Here is a 20,451-nt window from a genome sequence, read left to right as displayed (position 1 = left end):
TCTATTTCAGCCTCTGGTAACCCACTAACTCTATGATATAAACCTTCGAAATATACTAACTCCATATTAAACACCAATGATATGGTAGCTAACGTTTAAAACCACTAATAATATTAATCGCACCGCTCAAACCATACGGAAACATGATCGATTTTTATACAGCTCAAGTTTAGGACAAACTGGAGTGACGTGTGACAATCCTATATACCCCTGAAGTCACTAGGAAAGGTATCCCTGGGGTATATACCAAGAATAGGCCAAATCCGTGAATGGTTCCTCCAGTTTGGTAAACTTAAATGTTCTGCCTCAGACAACAGGAAATTCCTCCCACAGAGGAGCACAGCCACGCAAGCGCTGACCTTCCTGTATATACCGGGAGGACGAGGATTATTATAATCATGGGGAGCGCTAAACCCGTAGAATTATGCAGCGCAAGTGGGGGGGATGGGAGGCATTCAGGCTCAATTCAGGGAACTGGAGCACAGATCCAATTCCCTAGATCAAGAGCCCCTCACCAGCGTCAAGGAATCTACCTCCCTAGAGGGGTGCTATACCAGGAGGAATATCCTGCAGTATATTCCACGAGGGATATCTTTCAATATATTCCCAGAAGAGCGTCTCTCATCGTATATCGAGAAGGATGTTTCTCATTAGATACCAAGACGCATTTCTCTCGGTATATACTAAGAGGGATGTCTCAGTATATGCCATAAGGTATATCAGTATTATTTATATGCCATAATGTATATCAGTATTATTATATATGTACCTTTAGAAAGTCATACAACACCTGGGGAAATGGGAAGAATTCAAATTTGATCCAAGGAAGGGAAGGGCATATCTAATTCTTTAGATCAAGGGTACCTCATCAATATCAAGGAACTTTTCTTGAGATTATTATAATCATGGGGGAAGCGCTAAACCCGTAGGATTATACAGTGATGGGGAATGGAAGGTATTCAGGATCAATGCAGGGAACTGGAGCAGATTCAATTCCCTAGATCAAGAGCCCCTCACCAGCATCAAGGAACCTCCCTTGAGGAGTAATAAGGCAATAACAGTGCAGTAATTTTACATACAGTATTTTCAGTCATAGGGAAGCACTAAACCCATAGGGAAGCCATATACGTAGAGCCTGGGGAATGTGAATCATTCAGATTCAGCTCAGGATCAAGAGCTCCTCACTTGCATCAAGGGGTCCAGATTATTATTTCAATGAAAAATAAGTACTAAATCCACAAGGGTCATACAGCACTGCATGGCAGGATGTGCTAGATGAAATATGCTTAGTTCAGAGACCAGCGGGGGTTAGAGGTATGTAAGAGGCAGAGTCAGGAAGGTTATTATGAGGGATCCAGAAACATTAGTCTTGAGTGCTGTTTCAGAGCAGTGCTGCATGACCCTTATGGGTTTAGCACCCAGTTTTATTAAGATACTGTTCCAGTATTATATAGGTTTCCCTGGCTTCATACAGTAGTTTAACATCTTCATTATGCACCCCATACCCATCCTGTGGGTGGTAGTCAAAAAGACAGCAGCAGTATTCCAGGCACATAGTAGATGTACCAAGCACAATCAAGCCATAAACAGTGACTTTCACATAAAAATCTTCAATATGTTTTGCAAACTGCACATATGACAAACGTATTTTGCACATCTGGAATTATTATATCATTGCGAGTACTAAATCCATAAGGATCATATAACAATGCTGGGAAGGTTGTCTGAAAGTTATGAGTGGGTGGAGGGTAGGGGTGTGCAGAGGTTAGTGCAAGAGTAAAACTGAAATCAAAGTTGGTGCAATAAGTTAGTAACATAAGGAATTACCAACTGAAATGAGATGACATAATGGTAAATCATGTCATCTCACACATTGCTTACCTCAATGGAAATAAGCCACTCTGACTTTTTTGGGTTATCCTAGGTTCTCTACACATATGCTGCTATGTATGATAATCTATGTAACTGTATATGTGTATACCTGAATAAACTTACTTACCTGGAGTATACCTGGAGAGGATTTTGGGGATCAACACCCCTACGGCCTGGTCTATGACCAGGCACAAAAATTCTTCATTTTTTATTACACCGGAACACTGAGGGTTTTATAACAAAATCACACAGTAATTTTATATTATTTATTCACCACAAAACTTACGTTACAGTATGTAGTATATATTTTTAATACTTCTGCCTCTTTCTAGCAGGTACAGTATATATTGTACACAGTACATACTGTATATGTTGTGCTTTATTATCTAGAGCAATCAAATACAAAAGCCAAAATTTATTTTTTCTGATTTTTTCTTATGGCTTGATAGATTTCTATAATTTAACATGGTATGCCAATTTTTAGATTTTAACTGAATTAACATACCTAACTTTCGTAAAAATTTTCAGTATACATTATAGCTTAATCTTACCCAACTTAGCATTATTTAACATCAATGAAATACAGCTTTCTATTAATTTTGTGAGGTTCAGACTGAATTTCACTGAGTAATAACAAAACATATACAGTGTATATTTGTATGTATGTATGTGTATGCATATGTATGAATGTATATATGTATGTAAGCATATTATCCCTCTGCCTGCAACATCCTAATCCCTCCTTCAGAGTGCAGGCACTACCTTCCCACTTCCCAGATTCAAGCCTGGCTAACTAGATTTCCTGAAGCCCTTCATGAAGGTTACCTTATACTCCGACAGTATGTTCATTATAAACCATTTGTCTTGAATGTTCATACAAGCCTGCTGGATATATGTATGTATGTGTATATGTGTGTGTATACTATCATTCACACTATCACTGCAAAGACAGTGATAGTGTGAATGATAGTGAAAGCTTTATTGTTTTGGGTCACCCTGCCTTGGTGGGAGATGGCCTGGGAGTTAAAAAAAAAAATATGTATATGTATACACACACTGTGTGTCTCTGTCTGTCTGTCTGTCTCTCTGTTACCTTCAGTTATGTAAACTTGACTGGTACCAGAATCACAAGCAATTCTCACAACCCTGAATGCACATACCAAGATATTATGGTACTCAACCTGGTGTCATATCTAAGAGAAATTCAAATCTCAGTACATGCACTTGAGGGTTGTAAAATATACAATACAGCATTTATATATATACAGTGGACCCCCCAGTTTACGATCAGCTCCCAATGCGACCAATTATGTAAGTGCGTTTGTATGTGTATGTTTGGGGGTCTGAAATGGACTAATCTAATTCACAATATTCCTTATGGGAACAAATTCGTTCAGTAATGGCACCTGAACATAATTCTGGAATGAAATAATATCGTAAACCGGGGGTCCACTGTATATATATATATACGTACATCAGGAGCAAGGGGCTAGTAACCCCTTCTCCTGTATGTTTTTCTTTTTGGGCCACCCTGCCTCAGTGGTATATGGCCGGTTTGTTGAAAAAAAAAAAATATATATATCCGTATATATTGTACTGATAACAATTTCACAAATCCTTTGGTGTGTAGTACATTCGTAGAGTTGTCATCCAACTTTTCTAGTGTACTTTAATATACATGAGACTAATTCACAATATAAGTCCCCTATGTAGAAGAGATAAAATAATAACATATCCTTATTTGTATATACTCTTTTCCACTCACTCACTTTTATATACACACGTATGTCCACATACACATGCACACATGCTTAATAATTCGCAAATGGGTGAACTTTTAACACACATTATGTCTCAGTTCACAGCAGGATACAAACCTGTACACTGTATCAAAGTAGGCAGTACTTTGAATGGTGAAAGTACTATGTACTGTGATACAGCGAGTGCAGGTTTGAATCCTGCTATGTACTGAGATAATATTTGATACACACACATACACATGTGCACTCATGCACACATACATGTGACCCACCCACATTTAGTTATTCATTAATAGTACTTGTGCTATTTCAGAACAAACTAAAACAATGTGAAATGAGACTATCACTGTATTAAAATTTTACCTTAAATATATTGTACTGAGTTATTTTGATCTACATACATGTACAGTGGTACCCCGAGTTTTGTACAGCTCCCAACTCGAACAATTATGTAAGTGTGTTATTGTAAGTGCTTTTGTAAGTGTATTTTTAGGGGTCTGAAACGGACTAACCTAATTTACATTATTCCTTATGAGAACAAATTTGTTCGGTAACGGCACACGAACAGCCTTCTGGAACGAATTATGTATGAAACTCGGGGTACCACTGTAATACATATTTTATATTTAACTGAAAATTTGTGAATAGTATAAGGATTTAAGGCACAATTTAAAATGCTGAGTCTGTCAATGTGATACTGTACCACACTTGACTACATACAGTAGGCATACAACATCATAATAGTATAAAAAACACCATAGAACATCACTGTGAAGACAAGTAGGAAAATCTTAAGATTGGTGTGTTATAAAATGGAGCTGGAGTAAACACAGAGTGACTGGATAAAATGTGTACACACTCCTGCAGATAATTAAACAATGTGTATACAACCCTGCATATAACTGGATAAAGTGTGCATGCACTCCCTGTGGGTAACTGTGGACAAAATATGTATGCATTTCTGCATGTAACTGGACAAAATATGTATGCACTCCTGCATGTAACTGGACAAAATATGTATGCACTCCTGCATGTAACTGGACAAAATATGTATGCACTCCTGCATGTAACTGGACAAAATATGTATGCACTCCTGCATGTAACTGGACAAAATATGTATGCACTCCTGCAAAATAGAAGGTATCAGATAACTGGACTAAATCAAAATATAACCTTATAATAATAATACTGTAAAAAAAAAATTACAAAAAAATACAATATAGTGTACAGTACTGGAATTCAAAATGGCATTTCTCACTTTTTATTGCATGGATATACACACATGTTAAATATGAAAACTAAAGTGGAAGCACACCTCATTTATTTGCATAGGGTTATAATTAAAAGCTCAAGTTAATCATAATGGGCATAATAAATAATGTTCCACAATGCTGCTGCCACTCCTGTAATTAATAAAAAGTTTAATTAAACAAAAAACATTTGGTCCCACTAATTTTTGATTGATGAGGTGTGACTGTATTATTCCTGGTATATACTAGAGAAACGTATGTATATTCCATGATTTTCCATTTAGGAGAAAAAACTATAAAATTATTTCTGTTTTTAATATAACCTTGCTATGTCCTTGTTAAAAGACTATTTATATGTAAAATGCTACGAGGACTGGCTTTCATTTTCACTGGCAAAAAGGTTCTAATTCACGAAAACTGTTACATAGATGATCTGGAAAATCACATTACAACTGTAATATCTCATTTTACTACAAAACTAGAGTACTATTATATATTATATTTATGAACATCTCAGTGAGAAGGACTAATATTACCTCTCGGTACTCTATCCTGCCTTTGCTGATTGTTTCTTAAAATATACAATATGTAATTCTTATCTTAAAATGCTATTTTCTTGCAGATTTTGATGGAAATTCTGATTTACCAGACAGTAAGACATGCTAGGTGTGAACTGCATTTATTGGTGGCATCACTAAACAGACTTTTATCTATTTATACATTATAGTGTTGTTGATGAAGTCTAAATGCATTTTGTAGAAAAAGCATTCATCTTGGGCCAATGTATAACATGGATGGTGATGAAGCCTTCCTCTGAGATAGATCTTAGAACCTTTTCCCTGTGACACATGGATGATAACAAAGCCTTCACCTAGGGGCAGGTCTTAAAACCTTTCCCAGCGCGACACTCCGTCTGTTTCTTGTGGCTGGGAGTCTTCTTTCTCTCTTGACTGAGAGGCCTTGTCTTCCTGGTCTGAGGTATCATGTGTGGTTTCTGGTACGGAGAGAATCTGAAAGTGACACATTAAATGTTAACAACTGTACAAGTATTGGCAACATAAAAATACTATAATAACAAATGCACAGCAATAAATTTGTAACAACTTATTTTTGCCATGCTAAAACTAAACCTCACTCAAAGTGTCACCTTTCTACCAAACCATTATATTAATACAGTACATTGCTTTCATTATACCTATAACTCCTTTTTATTTAATCTGCACACTTTCAACAAAGTTTAAAAATGTTCAGGCTTCACTGTTTTATGTAAGAATTAGTATCACTAATCTCTTTGCAAAGTAGCTGCATTCAAGAATTATTATTATATTCATGAAGCGCTAAATAAGTAGGGGTCATTAGTGCCCAGGGAATGGGAGGTAATCAGGTATGATTGAAGGAAGGGTAAGGTAGTCCTAATTCCCTTCAGCAACAGGACACCCTCTTTAAAGGGACACTACCTAATGAAATACTATACCTACTAAGGATACTTAATGACAATTAAAACCCTTAGCGATTCTGGTTATAAATTGTGTGCATATAACATGCAGAATATGAATAAAGAAATAACTGGGTGAAGAGTGTACACTAACCTCATAATTCCTTTGTGCTGGTGGTGAAAAAGCTTAACTACAATACTCAAGATGTTGAAATTAATACACTTATAGCAAAACTTCAACATCAATTGTTTAGTTATGTCACTTATTTAGGTCTGCATGTAAGGTGAATCTCATAAGTTAGGCATTAAAATGCTTGGATAAATGATAAAATCAAAGCTAATAACACTGGCAACAAAAATAAATCATTCATTGTACTGGCCAGTGCAGGTACAGTGCTTAAATGAATAATGTGCACTGTACAAACTATTTCACTTTAATGAGTACACGAGGTCTCCAATTTGCAAATGAGCTGTGTTCTTGGTTTTTCAACTTACACACGAGTTATTTATAAAGAAATACTAGTGCATTATTAATAATTTATTACATTCTACGAGAGTAGGGCTAAACCCATAGAGGTAAAAGAGTGCCTTGGCAATGAGAGGCAATCAGGTTCAGCCCAAGGAAGGTGAGGACTGATTTAATTTCTTGCATCCAGATTCCCCTCAAGGAAGGTTCCTTGAGGGGACTGTAGTGCAAAGGATGGTTATATTGCACTGCAGATCAGCAGTTGCAAAAAATTAACTGATTCTTAAATATCTCATTTGTAAGTGTAGATGTATGCAACTTGTAGCATATACAGGTGTAGATATGTATAACCTGCAACATTTGTAAGTGTAAATATGAATAATCCATAACATTTGTAAGAGTACATGTGTGTAACATGTAGCATTTGTAAGTGCACATGTGTATATAACTTTTGACATTTGTAAGTGTAGATGCATGTAGCTTGTTCTATCTGTAAGTGAAGATGCATGTAGCTTGTTCCATCTGTAAGTGAAGATGCATGTAGCTTGTTCCATCTGTAAGTGTAGATGCATGTAGCTTGTTCTATCTGTAAGTGAAGATGCATGTAGCCTGTTCCATCTGTAAGTGTAGATGCATGTAGCTTGTTCCATCTGTAAGTGCAGATGCATGTAGCTTGTTCCATCTGTAAGTGTAGATGCATGTAGCTTGTTCTATCTGTAAGTGAAGATGCATGTAGCTTGTTCCATCTGTAAGTGTAGATGCATGTAGCTTGTTCTATCTGTAAGTGAAGATGCATGTAGCTTGTTCCATTTGTAAGTGAAGATGCATGTAGCTTGTTCCATCTGTAAGTGTAGATGCATGTAGCCTGTTCCATCTGTAAGTGTAGATGCATGTAGCTTGTTCCATCTGTAAGTGCAGATGCATGTAGCTTGTTCCATCTGTAAGTGTAGATGCATGTAGCTTGTTCTATCTGTAAGTGAAGATGCATGTAGCTTGTTCCATTTGTAAGTGAAGATGCATGTAGCTTGTTCCATTTGTAAGTGTAGATGCATGTAGCTTGTTCTATCTGTAAGTGTAGATGCATGTAGCTTTTTCTATTTGTAAGTGTTGATGCATGTAATTTGTAGCATTTGTAAGTTGAGGACCTCTTGTATTAGCATAAGAAGAATGCAGAGTACAAACCCCATTCTGTGTTGTACTCATGCATTAGGTTTGATTATTAAGCCACTTCTTGTTATACAAAGAAAGATTGACTGCATAAACATTATCATGTTGTAATGGAATAAAAACATTTTGTTAATAATACCTTAAAATAATTTTTGTGTTAAGTGTATTAGCAAGGATAGCGTGAGTGAACAAACTAAACATGCAGATTTTTATTAAATACTGCGTCGCACCTTACTAGCATTATTAATACGATATACAAATATAAAAGTGTAATAATGATATATAAATGATTTAAATATATTGTAAATGCTCACAAAATACCAAACAGCACTTGAAAAATTAGGTACCTAATATTGCACCGATAATTCACAGCATTAGAAATGTGTTATGCTTAAACAATTATTTACAAAGGTGCACAATTGGTAACAATAACCAAATGAAAAACTACCATGAAAATTAAGTGTTTTTTCCCCTGGATGATTTATGCCTTTTACAGGACCAATTGACAGTCTGATACTTATTGTTAAACCTGAAAAAATACAGTACTCGATCTCCCTCATGCTTCTAATTTGTCTATGTAGTTTAAAGAGTGATATAAATAACAGTCTTGTAATTTATCATGGTTACTTAATCTTTATTATTATGAGTAGTGGCTATGCCATTACTTACCTGATAGGCAAGTCTATACAATACACAGAATTCCTTGTTAAATGTTACCAAAAATAGTATTGTTGTTATTATTATATTCATAAAAAAAGAGCTAAATCTATAAGAATCACACAGCACCTGGGAAATGGAAGGTAATCAGGTCTGATCTGAGTAAGTGAAGGGTACCTCCAGTTTCTTGGATCAAGGTCCCTTCACCAGAATCAAGTCAACCCCTTAAAAATAGTAAGCTGAAATATGTCAGAGAGATATGTTACCTCAAGACATTGAGGAGGAGAGGACTGGACAAAAGCATGTGGAGAAAAAATAAATACACTAAGATGATTCATAAAAGCAACGTAAAATTTAAGAACACGATACATACTGTCAATTGTCTCTGGGTAGTATTAATGGAGAAAAATGAATAAACCTTTTCCAATACTTCCATGGTAGTGTTTCAATGTGCACCAGAAGTTAGCTGATCTAATATACAGTACTATACTGCAATATATCTTGCCTATTAAAATAAACCAAACATCTTGCACTATTATGCACCAGAAGTTAACTGATCTAATATACAGTACTATACTGCAATATATCTTGCCTATTAAAATAAACCAAACATCTTGCACTACTGGCCACTCACAGTACAAAACAAAAGTAGACACAAAGAATATCTTATTCTTTGAATGGAATAGTTAAATAAATTTCATATGGCTATTTTATATGGAACAAATCATCACAGTTTGGTTACTTGAATGGAACAAAAATCAATACCACCTGATTCTTTGAATGAATTTTTTTTTGTCAACAGGTGGTAATTTAATAATCTAGTATGATATACTAACTGTCATAACAATATTACTTAACTTTAATTATTTTTTATGGTAATTTATCCTGAATAGGAGCACCTACTGTAAGAAATAATTTCGCACCAAAATTTATATATGAAGTACATATATGGTAATTATTCTCAACAGAAATCTGATGCATCTCTGTATCATTTGTATTGAAAAATGTTTCAAACCTGAACATGTGTGGTTGCCCAGGTTATAGCATGTGGTTCAGGAGTAATATAGCAGCCCACTAAATGAGTACACTCTCACAGCACTTTATACTGTACATTGTGAATACTGAAGCTTTCTGTCACAGCAAAAGTAACTATTACAGATTAAATCTGATTTGCTTTTCCTTATCTTAAAAGCATTCTTTTCAAGCTTAATGAAGCATAATAGTGTCATGAATTAAAATGACTACTAGAGATGCCATACATTAGATGAGAGAACTGTATCATTCTGACACTCAGGCTAGTTTGAACAAAATATATAATTACATGTGATACATACTTCATCATGAATTCTTATGTTGTTTAAAGTGAAGTCTAGAAATAAATTTCTATTTCAGTTTACTGCAAATTTGAGTATGTATCTATTACAAAGAGGCAAGACAAGTAGAAGTGAAACATTAGTATGCAAAAACAGTAATATGTACAGTATTTTATTAGAATACAACCAGGTTATCTGGGTCACCATCACTCACATATTATTCCTTACTTGCTATCAATAAGAATGTCATCATGCTTGGAAACTTTGGCCGTACAGTATCTTCAGAAAATGTGACCACTGACTATTATATTTTAATGAACACTAGCACTCAGCAATGGCAGGTTTTATAAACATGAAAGCCTGATGGATTTATAGTCTTTTCAAAATTAAGCTGATGATATACAATATGACATACATTTATGATAAACATTATAGAATCTACAATATTTAGTTACTAATTTATAAGACAGTGAATATGTTTAAAACCAGAGAAATTACCATATTTATGATTCACAAAATTATGCCTGTTTTGAAATGTTTAATAGCCCTAATAAAAAAAATTATATATATTATTTTGAACTGAAATGTGCACACACAGACACAGAACAGAAATTTATACTTTATTAAATGAATGTCCTCTTGGTGTGTTGTGTTTCAATAATGTCTTGTTTTCTTAGGATATAAGAAAATATCCAAGGATTGTTATGTACCGGATATACAGTGGATTATAAACCATCCAGTGCACTTGGGGTTGACGATGGGAAGGGAGAGAAGGGGAAGGGGCGGGAGGGGAAAGGGAAGTGGAAGAGTGTGCATTAAATTTTTAGTCATCTTTCTATGATCCCTTTTTGTTGCACTTAACTTTTTCACCTTATCTATTTAGGTGCCAGATTGATCAAAATTACCAGCTAATGTAGAACAATGATAAATTGAATGCCAGATAATTAGCAATTAGCTAGTGTAATTATGGCAAAAGACTGAAAACAATTCTGTGGCCTAAAACAGAGTAAGTCATATATGTATATTGTCATATATGGCATGTACATATGTAAAATTATACGACTTTATCCTTACTGTACTGTATTAAACAAATTTATTTTCTTGCACTACATTCATGTAATAACAGGTGTTATCATCTTGTTGGATATGAGATGCCACTGTTTTGGGGTATAAGGTTTCAACCTCTCAGTATGTGATTCCATCCTCTTGGAAAATGAGATGCCAGTCTTTCAGGGCTATGAGGTGTCATTCTCTCAGGACACAGGATGTCACCATCTCAGAATGAGGTGACATTTTCTTGGAATATGAGGTGGCATTCTCTCAGGATGAGGTGCCATCCTCACAGATGAGGTAGCATCCTCTCAGATGAGGTAGCACCCTCTCAGATGAGGTAGCATCCTCTCAAGATGAGGTAGCATCCTTTCAGGATGAGGTGGTATTCTCTCAAGATGAGGTGCCTTCCTCTCAGATGAGGTAGCATCCTCTCAGGATGAAGTGCCATCCTCTCAAGATGAGGTGCCATCCTCTCAGGATGAGATGCCATCCTCTCAGGATGAGGTGCCATCCTCTCAGGATGAGGTGCCATCCTCTCAGGATATAAGGTGTCATTCACCCTGACATAAAGTACCATCCTCTCAACATGAGGTAATAGTCTCTCAGTATATTAACTACTGAAAGATAAATCTGAGGTATAAAAGCTCCATTGTTCTGAAGATTCAACATGACTCCAAAAGCAACAAGGCAAAACCTGGTGACAGTAACAAGGTAAAAACCTGGTGACAGTAACAAAGTATAAACCTGGTGACAGTAACAAGGTAAAAACCTGGTGACAGTAACAAGGTAAAAACCTGTTGACAGTAACAAGGTAAAAACCTGGTGACAATAACAAGGTAAAAACCTGGTGACAGTAACAAGGTAAAAACCTGGTGACAGTAACAAGGTAAAAACCTGGTGACAGTAACAAAGTAAAAACCTGTTGACAGTAACAAGGTAAAAACCTGGTGACAGTAACAAGGTAAAAACCTGGTGACAGTAACAAGGTAAAAACCTGGTGACAATAACAAGGTAAAAACCTGGTGACAGTAACAAGGTAAAAACCTGGTGACAGTAACAAGGTAAAAACCTGGTGACAGTAACAAGGTAAAAACCTGGTGACAGTAACAAGGTAAAAACCTGGTGACAGTAACAAGGTAAAAACCTGGTGACAGTAACAAGGTAAAAACCTGGTGACAGTAACAAGGTAAAAACCTGGTGACAGTAACAAAGTAAAAACCTGGTGACAGTAACAAGGTAAAAACCTGGTGACAGTAACAAAGTAAAAACCTGGTGACAGTAACAAGGTAAAAACCTGGTGACAGTAACAAGGTAAAAACCTGGTGACAGTAACAAGGTAAAAACCTGGTGACAGTAACAAGGTAAAAACCTGGTGACAGTAACAAGGTAAAAACCTGGTGACAGTAACAAAGTAAAAACCTGGTGACAGTAACAAGGTAAAAACCTGGTGACAGTAACAAAGTAAAAACCTGGTGACAGTAACAAAGTAAAAACCTGGTGACAGTAACAAGGTAGAACCTGGTGAAAGATCAAACCTGTAATCCTGTCTCATGAAAACAAATAAAACCATGCACCCCTGAAATCTTAAAAATATTTTTTCCTGTTAAAGATCCATATCCACATTAAAATCACACTGAAGCCATACACAATGATAGCTGTATGCAAGCCACACACAACATCAGACATAAAGCATCTTAAATTATATTTTCACATATAGGTTGGAAATCAAAGATATTATTAAGTCTTTAACTTGTCAAGTTAATAAATAGAACTTATTAATCATTTGTAGGTTCAATCACCACTATGATATACATTGGCAACTGATCAATAATATCTTTAAGTTTTATATAGGCAATAATTAGTAAATCCCAGCAATATAATACTGTACTAATACACCCAACTTAATTTCTGAAATATATTTATATTGTGTAAAACTTATTCATTTAATTTCCTTGGTGTTTGTGAATACAGAATATGTTTTATGTGAAAATTTTCAATACTACTGCATATGTAAAAAATTGTTACAATATATGTGAAATACTGTTAAAATATATGTATGTATGTGTGTGTGTGTGTGTGTGTGTGTGTGTGTGTGTATGTATATATATATATATATATATATATATATATATATATATATATATATATATATATATATATATATATATATATATATATATATATATATATATATATATGAATATATATATATATATATATATATATATATCTATATATATATATATATATATATATATATATATATATATATGAAATATAATTACAGTTCATGCAAAATATTGTTGCAGTATTTGGGTTATTGTTTATTTGGATTATTATTTAAAAGCCTGAGAAAAAAGCTTGAAATTAAACCCAGACAAAGGCAATGATGGAAGGACTCTTTAGAGACGTAAATTCAGCCTAGACCCATGTTGACATTTCACCAGCCTTGTTAATGTGTACTTTGGACATCCAGACTTTGACTTTAGTAGTGCTAAGTGAAGAGCAAGAGGAAGACCTATAAGAGGCATTACAAGCTACCTCGCTTTTTTCACTATTCCTCTCAATTAGATGCTCATTATCAGGCTGAAATTGAAGGAAGTTCTATTTTAGACAAAAGTGAAAGTAAATTTACAGGAATTATGACTAAAATAATCATGCAGAATTCCTATTTATTTGTGCTTGTAGAGGCAAACTGAAACCATAAAACATTTTCCATCAATATTTCTTAAAAGTCTAATTCTATCTATGGTACATCAGGGTATATTATATTATATTCATGGGAAAGTGCTAAATCCATAGGGGTATCATACAGCACCTGGGGAAATGGGAAGCATTCAGGTTCAAACCAAAAAAGGGAAGCATGGGCTAGATTTCTTAGATCAAGAACCTAGAGGGGATATCCAGTACGTATATCCACATCAAGAGCTTCACAGCTTTAAGTACTGTACTGGTATGCTTTCTTCTAATAATTCTGTAGAGTACTTTGACCAACCAGATTATTCTGCACTCTTGGCAATAAAAAATCAGTGCAAGACATACATCCAAGGCTAAATTATCAAACAATAAAAATCTACTAGCATGAATAAAACACACAAATACTATCTTGCTAAGTTAAAATAACCACCAATACTTTAAAATCCCGTTAAATTATTAATACCAAAAGACTCTCTTAAATGTTCTTCAAGATCCCTAAAGGCACCCCATTAATTATAAAAATAATGATGCAAGCAAAAAGGCTTAAGTCATGGGTAAACAGTTAAAATGTGTTGTGCATGCAGCAGCATGGCATAAGCTTCAAAGAGGGAAGCAGGAGCACCTGCAAATAGGTACATACATATGGACAAAATGTGTGTGCCTGATCCTCAATCAGTAGAGAGTCCTCTCAAAAAAATGATTCCCGTTGAATGAGGAAGGACAAACACCAACATCCTGCTGAACGCTGTAACTTGCTTTTCATCTGGAGGCCTATCAGACCTGCCACTTCTCAGAGATATGTATATCTATGTATGTGGCCCATGACGTTGCTGTCAGGAAGAAGTCTGCTACAGAGCAAGCTCATTATAGCAGACTTCACCTTGACATCTACCAGCTTATTTCCCAAGAAACCAACATGGCCCAGGCACTCACAGAACCACATATCTTGTGTTGTGCCCAGAGATGGGCTAACCACTCATGGGTCTTTTGAACCACAGGGTGGATGGAGGCATATTAGGCCAGGTCAAACAGAGCACATTAGGAATCTAAGTAGATGGTAAACCAAGAACCAACTAAGCCAGCTATTAGCAAGAGAGCAGCAAGGATTACATTGAACTCCGCAATGAACACAGAGGGCTTGTCTAATACCAGTGGACAATACAATAAAACTTATGGCCTCTCTAGTTAGCACCATTTTCTAAATAATATCTCATGAACCCCCATGAGGTTTTGAGCAGTGTAAACCTTGAACAACTGGTAGGTCATCTGACAAACTAGCTGAAAAATGCTGTCTAGTATGTCCAAATACCTACACCATGTGCTGTTCTGTATTTCCTTTTGTCTCTTATAAGGTGAAATACTGAAGACATTTGTATATATTATAAGTTGTAAAAAAAAAAAAAGTATTTTTCAACATACTGTGCAGTAATACAATATTAGGCTTTTTATATAAACCATAAAGATGGTCTGCTATAACTATGTTTTGAAATTTTGTTTCCTTTTGGAACCCACAGTCTTGAAAATGTGGCTTCATAGAGAACCCTCCCCAGTAGTTAGGTTTCATTCATGGGGGGTGCTTAAAACATTTTTTATTGAACACAGAACAAAGAAACAGCACAATTCACCTTGAAATAAGCATAATGCTCTCACAGCACAATCTCCAATACATAAAAAAAAAAACATACCACAGGCAGGAATTGAATTTGTGGTGAGAGTTTTACAGCTCACTCGCCATGAGTTCAATCCCCTCCATTGGTACAGTTTGTTTGCAATCGTGTCATTACGATTTCATGAGTCAAGATCTCCAATACATATCTGTATATGATATTTACCACTAATTTGATAGTATTACCTAAGTCAGTGGTACAGTGTTCAACTCATTTCGGTATGAATTTTTTGAGTAAGGCGAGATATATAGGCAAATCTCCTTACACTTGCTGCCCATGTTAGCTTAGCCACAAATAGTGGAGGATATCTAGAAGTTAGTCCAGTAAAGTGGGTCACATCCTAGGCAAAAGGGCCTGAACAGAAAAAGACCACACTGCTTGACTTTCTCAGGTTATCCCTTGTTATTAACTCTTTCCTCCCAGATTAAACACAGATTTCTTAGTTACCATTCGGGTCTTGTGATCTTTTTTTTACCATGTTAGCAGCAATGATGGACCAATAAACTGACACCACAGTCCCTATTTCTGGATTTTTTTTGCTTTTCACATACTGTACTATTTCCAAATGCACTCCTTAGGTAAATTTTAAAAGTTATACATATAATATTAGGTTGCACTTCTATAACAAATATGCTGTGAATATTTCTATGATATAATTATTATAATCAAATTTATTCACTACTACTTTTAATGTCATAATCACAAAGGATTTCAATATAATTTTAATACTTTGGCATCTAAAAATAGAGAAAGATAATTTCTTCATCTTTCAAAATAATTCAATCAACAGCCATTTAGGGTCCCTTGTACATTTAGCACAGGTCATGAAACCAAGTTTAAATACAGTGGTACGTTGACTTACGAGTGCCTGTACTTACGAGTTTTCTGAGTTACGAGCCGTTGCTCGGTTGATTTTTGTTTTGAGTTGTGAGCCAAAATCCGAATTATGAGTGAGCTTCAGATACCTCGATAATAACCGATGTGTAACATCCTTTCAATTTTAATACCAGTGGTAATGTCATCCTGCCAGAATGTTCTATAACGTATGCCCTAAGTAAAGAGAAACAATTCTGGAATGTGTGTAATACATGTGTGTGTGTGTCTGTCTCTGTCTATCTCTGTCTCTGTCTATTTCTGTCTGTCTCTGTCTATCTCTGTCTCTATCTCACAGGTACACATAAATACAGTTATACATAGTGTAAATTACCTACGATAACCCCCAAAAAATCCAGACACAGTGCTATACCATGCTTGTATGTATAAGGCATAATAAGTATGACTGGCAAGTAATACACATTTTTACTTGTTCAGGAATCAGATGTGATGACTGCATTGTGTGTAATACCTGGTAGTTCATGAGCGGCTCTCTCTCTCTGAGAGAGAGACAAGTAGAGAGACAGGAAGACAGAAACACAGACAGACAGAAAGACAAATAAGCAGAGACAGAGATAAACAGAGCTAGACAGAGACAGACAAATAGACAGATAGAACAAACAGATGGACAGATAGACAGAAACAGATAGACATGTTTATGTGTATCAGTGAAAAATCAAGCCAAGGCAGTGCACAATCATCATATGTCACTCCACTGCTGCACTGTTAGCAGTGGAATGACATTCATGTTACACCGTGCTTCAAGGACCTCCACATATACTCCAGCATTTCTAAACACTGCTGGGACTTGGCAAAAAAGGCAAAAGTCATTTCTTATTTATAAATACATTTTTTTATTTAAAAACCCATAACAAAAAAAATGGGGTGTTTTTTTTGGGAGCTGGAATGGATTAATGGCATTTCAATTAATTTCAATGAGGAAAATTGATTTGATATACGAGCAAATTGAGTTACGAGCTTGATCACAGAATGAATTAAACTCATAAGTCAAGATACCACTGTACTGAACTACCAGTGTGCATAATAGCAATACATAGCATTAGAACATAAAAAGCTTGCAGGGTGAATCACACAAACTGCCTTTAAAATGTTGTCCATAACTGTGCAATAATAAAAAAAAAAATTGCATAAATAATACTGTATACAAGAGTTAAATTATCTGGGTGATATTACCTCATTTTTGGCGTGCGATGGGGAGGGTGGTTGCCGTATGGCTGAGCACACCACAGTGTCTCCTCGCTCAACACCATCAGCCACTATGTTCTCAGCAGTTGTCCAGCCAGCCATCTCAGCTGCTTCTTCCTCCCTCTCTGCTTTCTCCTACATAAATACAGCAATACAATACAGTATAGAGTAATCAACAGATGAATATAAAATGACACATTAATTTACAAATTGCTAAAAGATACTAAAAGTACTGAAAGATACAAGTATTATTAAGATGCCTCTGGCAAGACAACGGAGTGAATGATGGTGAAAGCATTTCTTTCTTGGGTTACCCTAATTTGGTGGGAGATGCCCAGTGTGTTAAAAAAATATATGCAATATTTTTAACATGTGCCATTACCCACCCAGGCAGGGTGACCCACAGAAGGAAAATATACAATAACAAGGTAAAATTAGTGGGATGCAATGCTTCCAACATCTTAATTTCTATCTTAGCAGATTAATTTCTTTGGTTAGTTCACAAATATAAGACTATGGTATTGTATTTTCTTCATAAACAGTAGATCAATGGAATGGTTTACAAGAGGAGGTAGCAAATATAGTCGAACCCCTGTATCCACTGATTCGGTATCAGCAATTTCAGTCATCCACAGTTTACTGTGGCTCCAAAATACCTCTTAATTTTGCACAATAATGGCACCAGAGCACAAAAATAGAGAAACTGGCAGTTCTTCAAAGCCTAAGAGAAGCTGTGAAGTGCTTCCCATCAGTGAAAAAGTGATAGCTCTCTACTTTTTGTGCATAATTTATCAAACTTTATAATAGGCATGTATAGGACTTATATACATGTATAGGGTTTGCTACCATCCACGGTTTCGGTATCCATGGCAGGTCCTTAGAACATATTCCCTGTGGATATGGAGGTCCTACTGTATTATACAATTAATGGAAGTTTTAAAAAAGCTTTCCTCAATTGGAAATGTAAGAAAAGTATCTGGGAAAATACTGTAAACAATATAAATATAAAATCCATAAAAAATAAATAGAGTAAGGTGTAAAGAGGGGAAATGTTACCACAATATTGGAGTTAATCACTACTTTTAGAAACCTTATGATATTACTGCTTTATGATAAAACTGTCATAAACACTGATCAATAAACAGGTAAATCCCACAAGATAGGAAAATAAAACACTTAAACAGAAAGTCTCTATGTATTTCAGCCTCGATCAAGAGAGCCTTGTCAGGTAAATCTGCTAAAGGAACTCTCTCACTGAGGTTGGAATATACAGATCTTTTCTACTCTGTATCATAATAACTGTCCATGTGGTATTTACCTATTACCATACCTCACATTAATAACAATTCCTCAGCAGTACAAGTGTTGGATTTTTTTTTTTTTCAACAAGTCGGCTGTCTCCCACCGATATTTTTCATAAAACAAAATTAACTAATGTCCATGGTCATTTACTTCATATGCATTTTTCTTCTATTTCTTCAGAATTTCTTTAGGACTTAAAAGTACTGTATGGTAACTTCTACAGAAGCATTCTACTATTATTATTATACAACAGTAGTCCAGCAACAATTATAAAAGAAAAATTTTTGACCAAAAATATAATTGTAATAAAAGACATCACTTATAAATTATAAGTAACAATTATTTTTGAGACTGCACAGCATACTATTACAATTATTTTTCAATGACAATTGCAACATAAAAAATGCAATTTTCTCTCCTGGACTAATTTACATACAAGGCGAGAGAGCAAATTTTAAGGATAACCGCAAAATAAAATTTACAAACAATACAACACTTCGTCAGACAAATCAAACTCATTAAGAGTATAAAATGATCCCACTTACCTCCTCTTCACATCGCTTATACTCATCGATCTCATACTGATACTTTGGTGATGTAATACCCAGGAAGTGTGCCAAGCCTTCACCCACATAATCACATGCTGATAATGTTTTACTTCCTGTGTAATACATCCAGTAATACATCCATGGGCCCCAACTCAAACTTTTCTGCAAGAGGAAAAATCTATTTATGAAGTTCATACATAAAAAATTCAGAAATGTATCTTGCTTAACCCTTAAACTGTCCAAACAGATCTACGTTCACATGCATAGTGCTCCAAAAGTAGATCTACGTTTTTTACATATTTTCAAATATAACAAAAAAAAAAGTAGATCAAAGTTTTTTTTACACATTTTCAAATGTAAAAAAACAAAAAGAAGATTTATGTTTTTTTACATACTTTCAAATGTTGAAAAAACATAGATCTACGTTTGGACAGTTTAAGGGTTAATAATTGGTCATAACTTTAACAGGCATTTTTAAGATCTTACCAGTTATATTTGCAAGTTTTAAAATTTACATAAATAATTATATAACACAATAAATATTCAAGATATAATTTATTCATAATAAAAACAAATAACACAACTGCTTACACTCAAACCCATTTTAAAAGTTTTATTGCCTGAATTAGAAAAAAAATGGCCAATCAAAAGTGACCCAGCATAATGTACACTTCACATATTCTTCTTTGTGACAGTAGTAATTTCTATTTCTGCCTTGCAAGGTGTTTAAAAAGTTATTTTTCATAATACTAATCTCCTCAATGATGCTGAAAACATACCTCACTATTCGTAATATAAAGTGAAAATGTTAACTTACTGGATCAACCAATGCTAGAGTATCTGGCTTGTTATCAGTCTCGCCCTCTCTCGCCTGTGCTGTACTCCTCCATAGTGCCATCAGAGTGAAGGACCCTTCTAGGCACTTTGACTTTCGTTTTTTACCTTCCTCACCTTGGAAGGAAACTGCGTTCATGACCTTGGCAGGCTATGAATAAAACAAAATGAAACAATATGAGATTGAATTAAGATTTTATGGTACTGTCCTCAAATCTTCTCAAACAACTAATGCCAATATAAAAAAAGACCATGAAACCACCAGCAAAGGGTTTCCATACCTACAATAATTATTGTAAATATGATAAGTTAATATTTTAGTCTCAGCTGACAGCAACCTCAGCTCACATA

At 35.0% G+C, this 20,451-nt stretch overlaps 1 protein-coding gene across 1 annotated transcript; it reads right to left on the bottom strand.

Annotated features, from left to right (window-relative positions):
* Positions 1-2,124: 2,124 nt before the first annotated feature.
* On the bottom strand, positions 2,125-20,249 carry LOC128702165 (protein FAM177A1). The gene is made up of 4 exons (XM_070081709.1): positions 20,084-20,249; positions 19,264-19,428; positions 17,405-17,551; positions 2,125-5,892 (listed from the first exon to the last, which is right to left on the bottom strand). The coding sequence occupies exons 1-4, from the start codon at positions 20,237-20,239 to the stop codon at positions 5,767-5,769; spliced, it is 594 nt and encodes a 197-aa protein (XP_069937810.1). The 5' UTR covers positions 20,240-20,249; the 3' UTR covers positions 2,125-5,766.
* Positions 20,250-20,451: the final 202 nt, after the last annotated feature.

This window comes from Cherax quadricarinatus, unplaced genomic scaffold, assembly GCF_038502225.1.
Source record: "Cherax quadricarinatus isolate ZL_2023a unplaced genomic scaffold, ASM3850222v1 Contig3761, whole genome shotgun sequence".
NCBI classification, from domain to species: domain Eukaryota; kingdom Metazoa; phylum Arthropoda; class Malacostraca; order Decapoda; family Parastacidae; genus Cherax; species Cherax quadricarinatus.
This window is presented reverse-complemented; position numbering and strand designations above follow the sequence as displayed.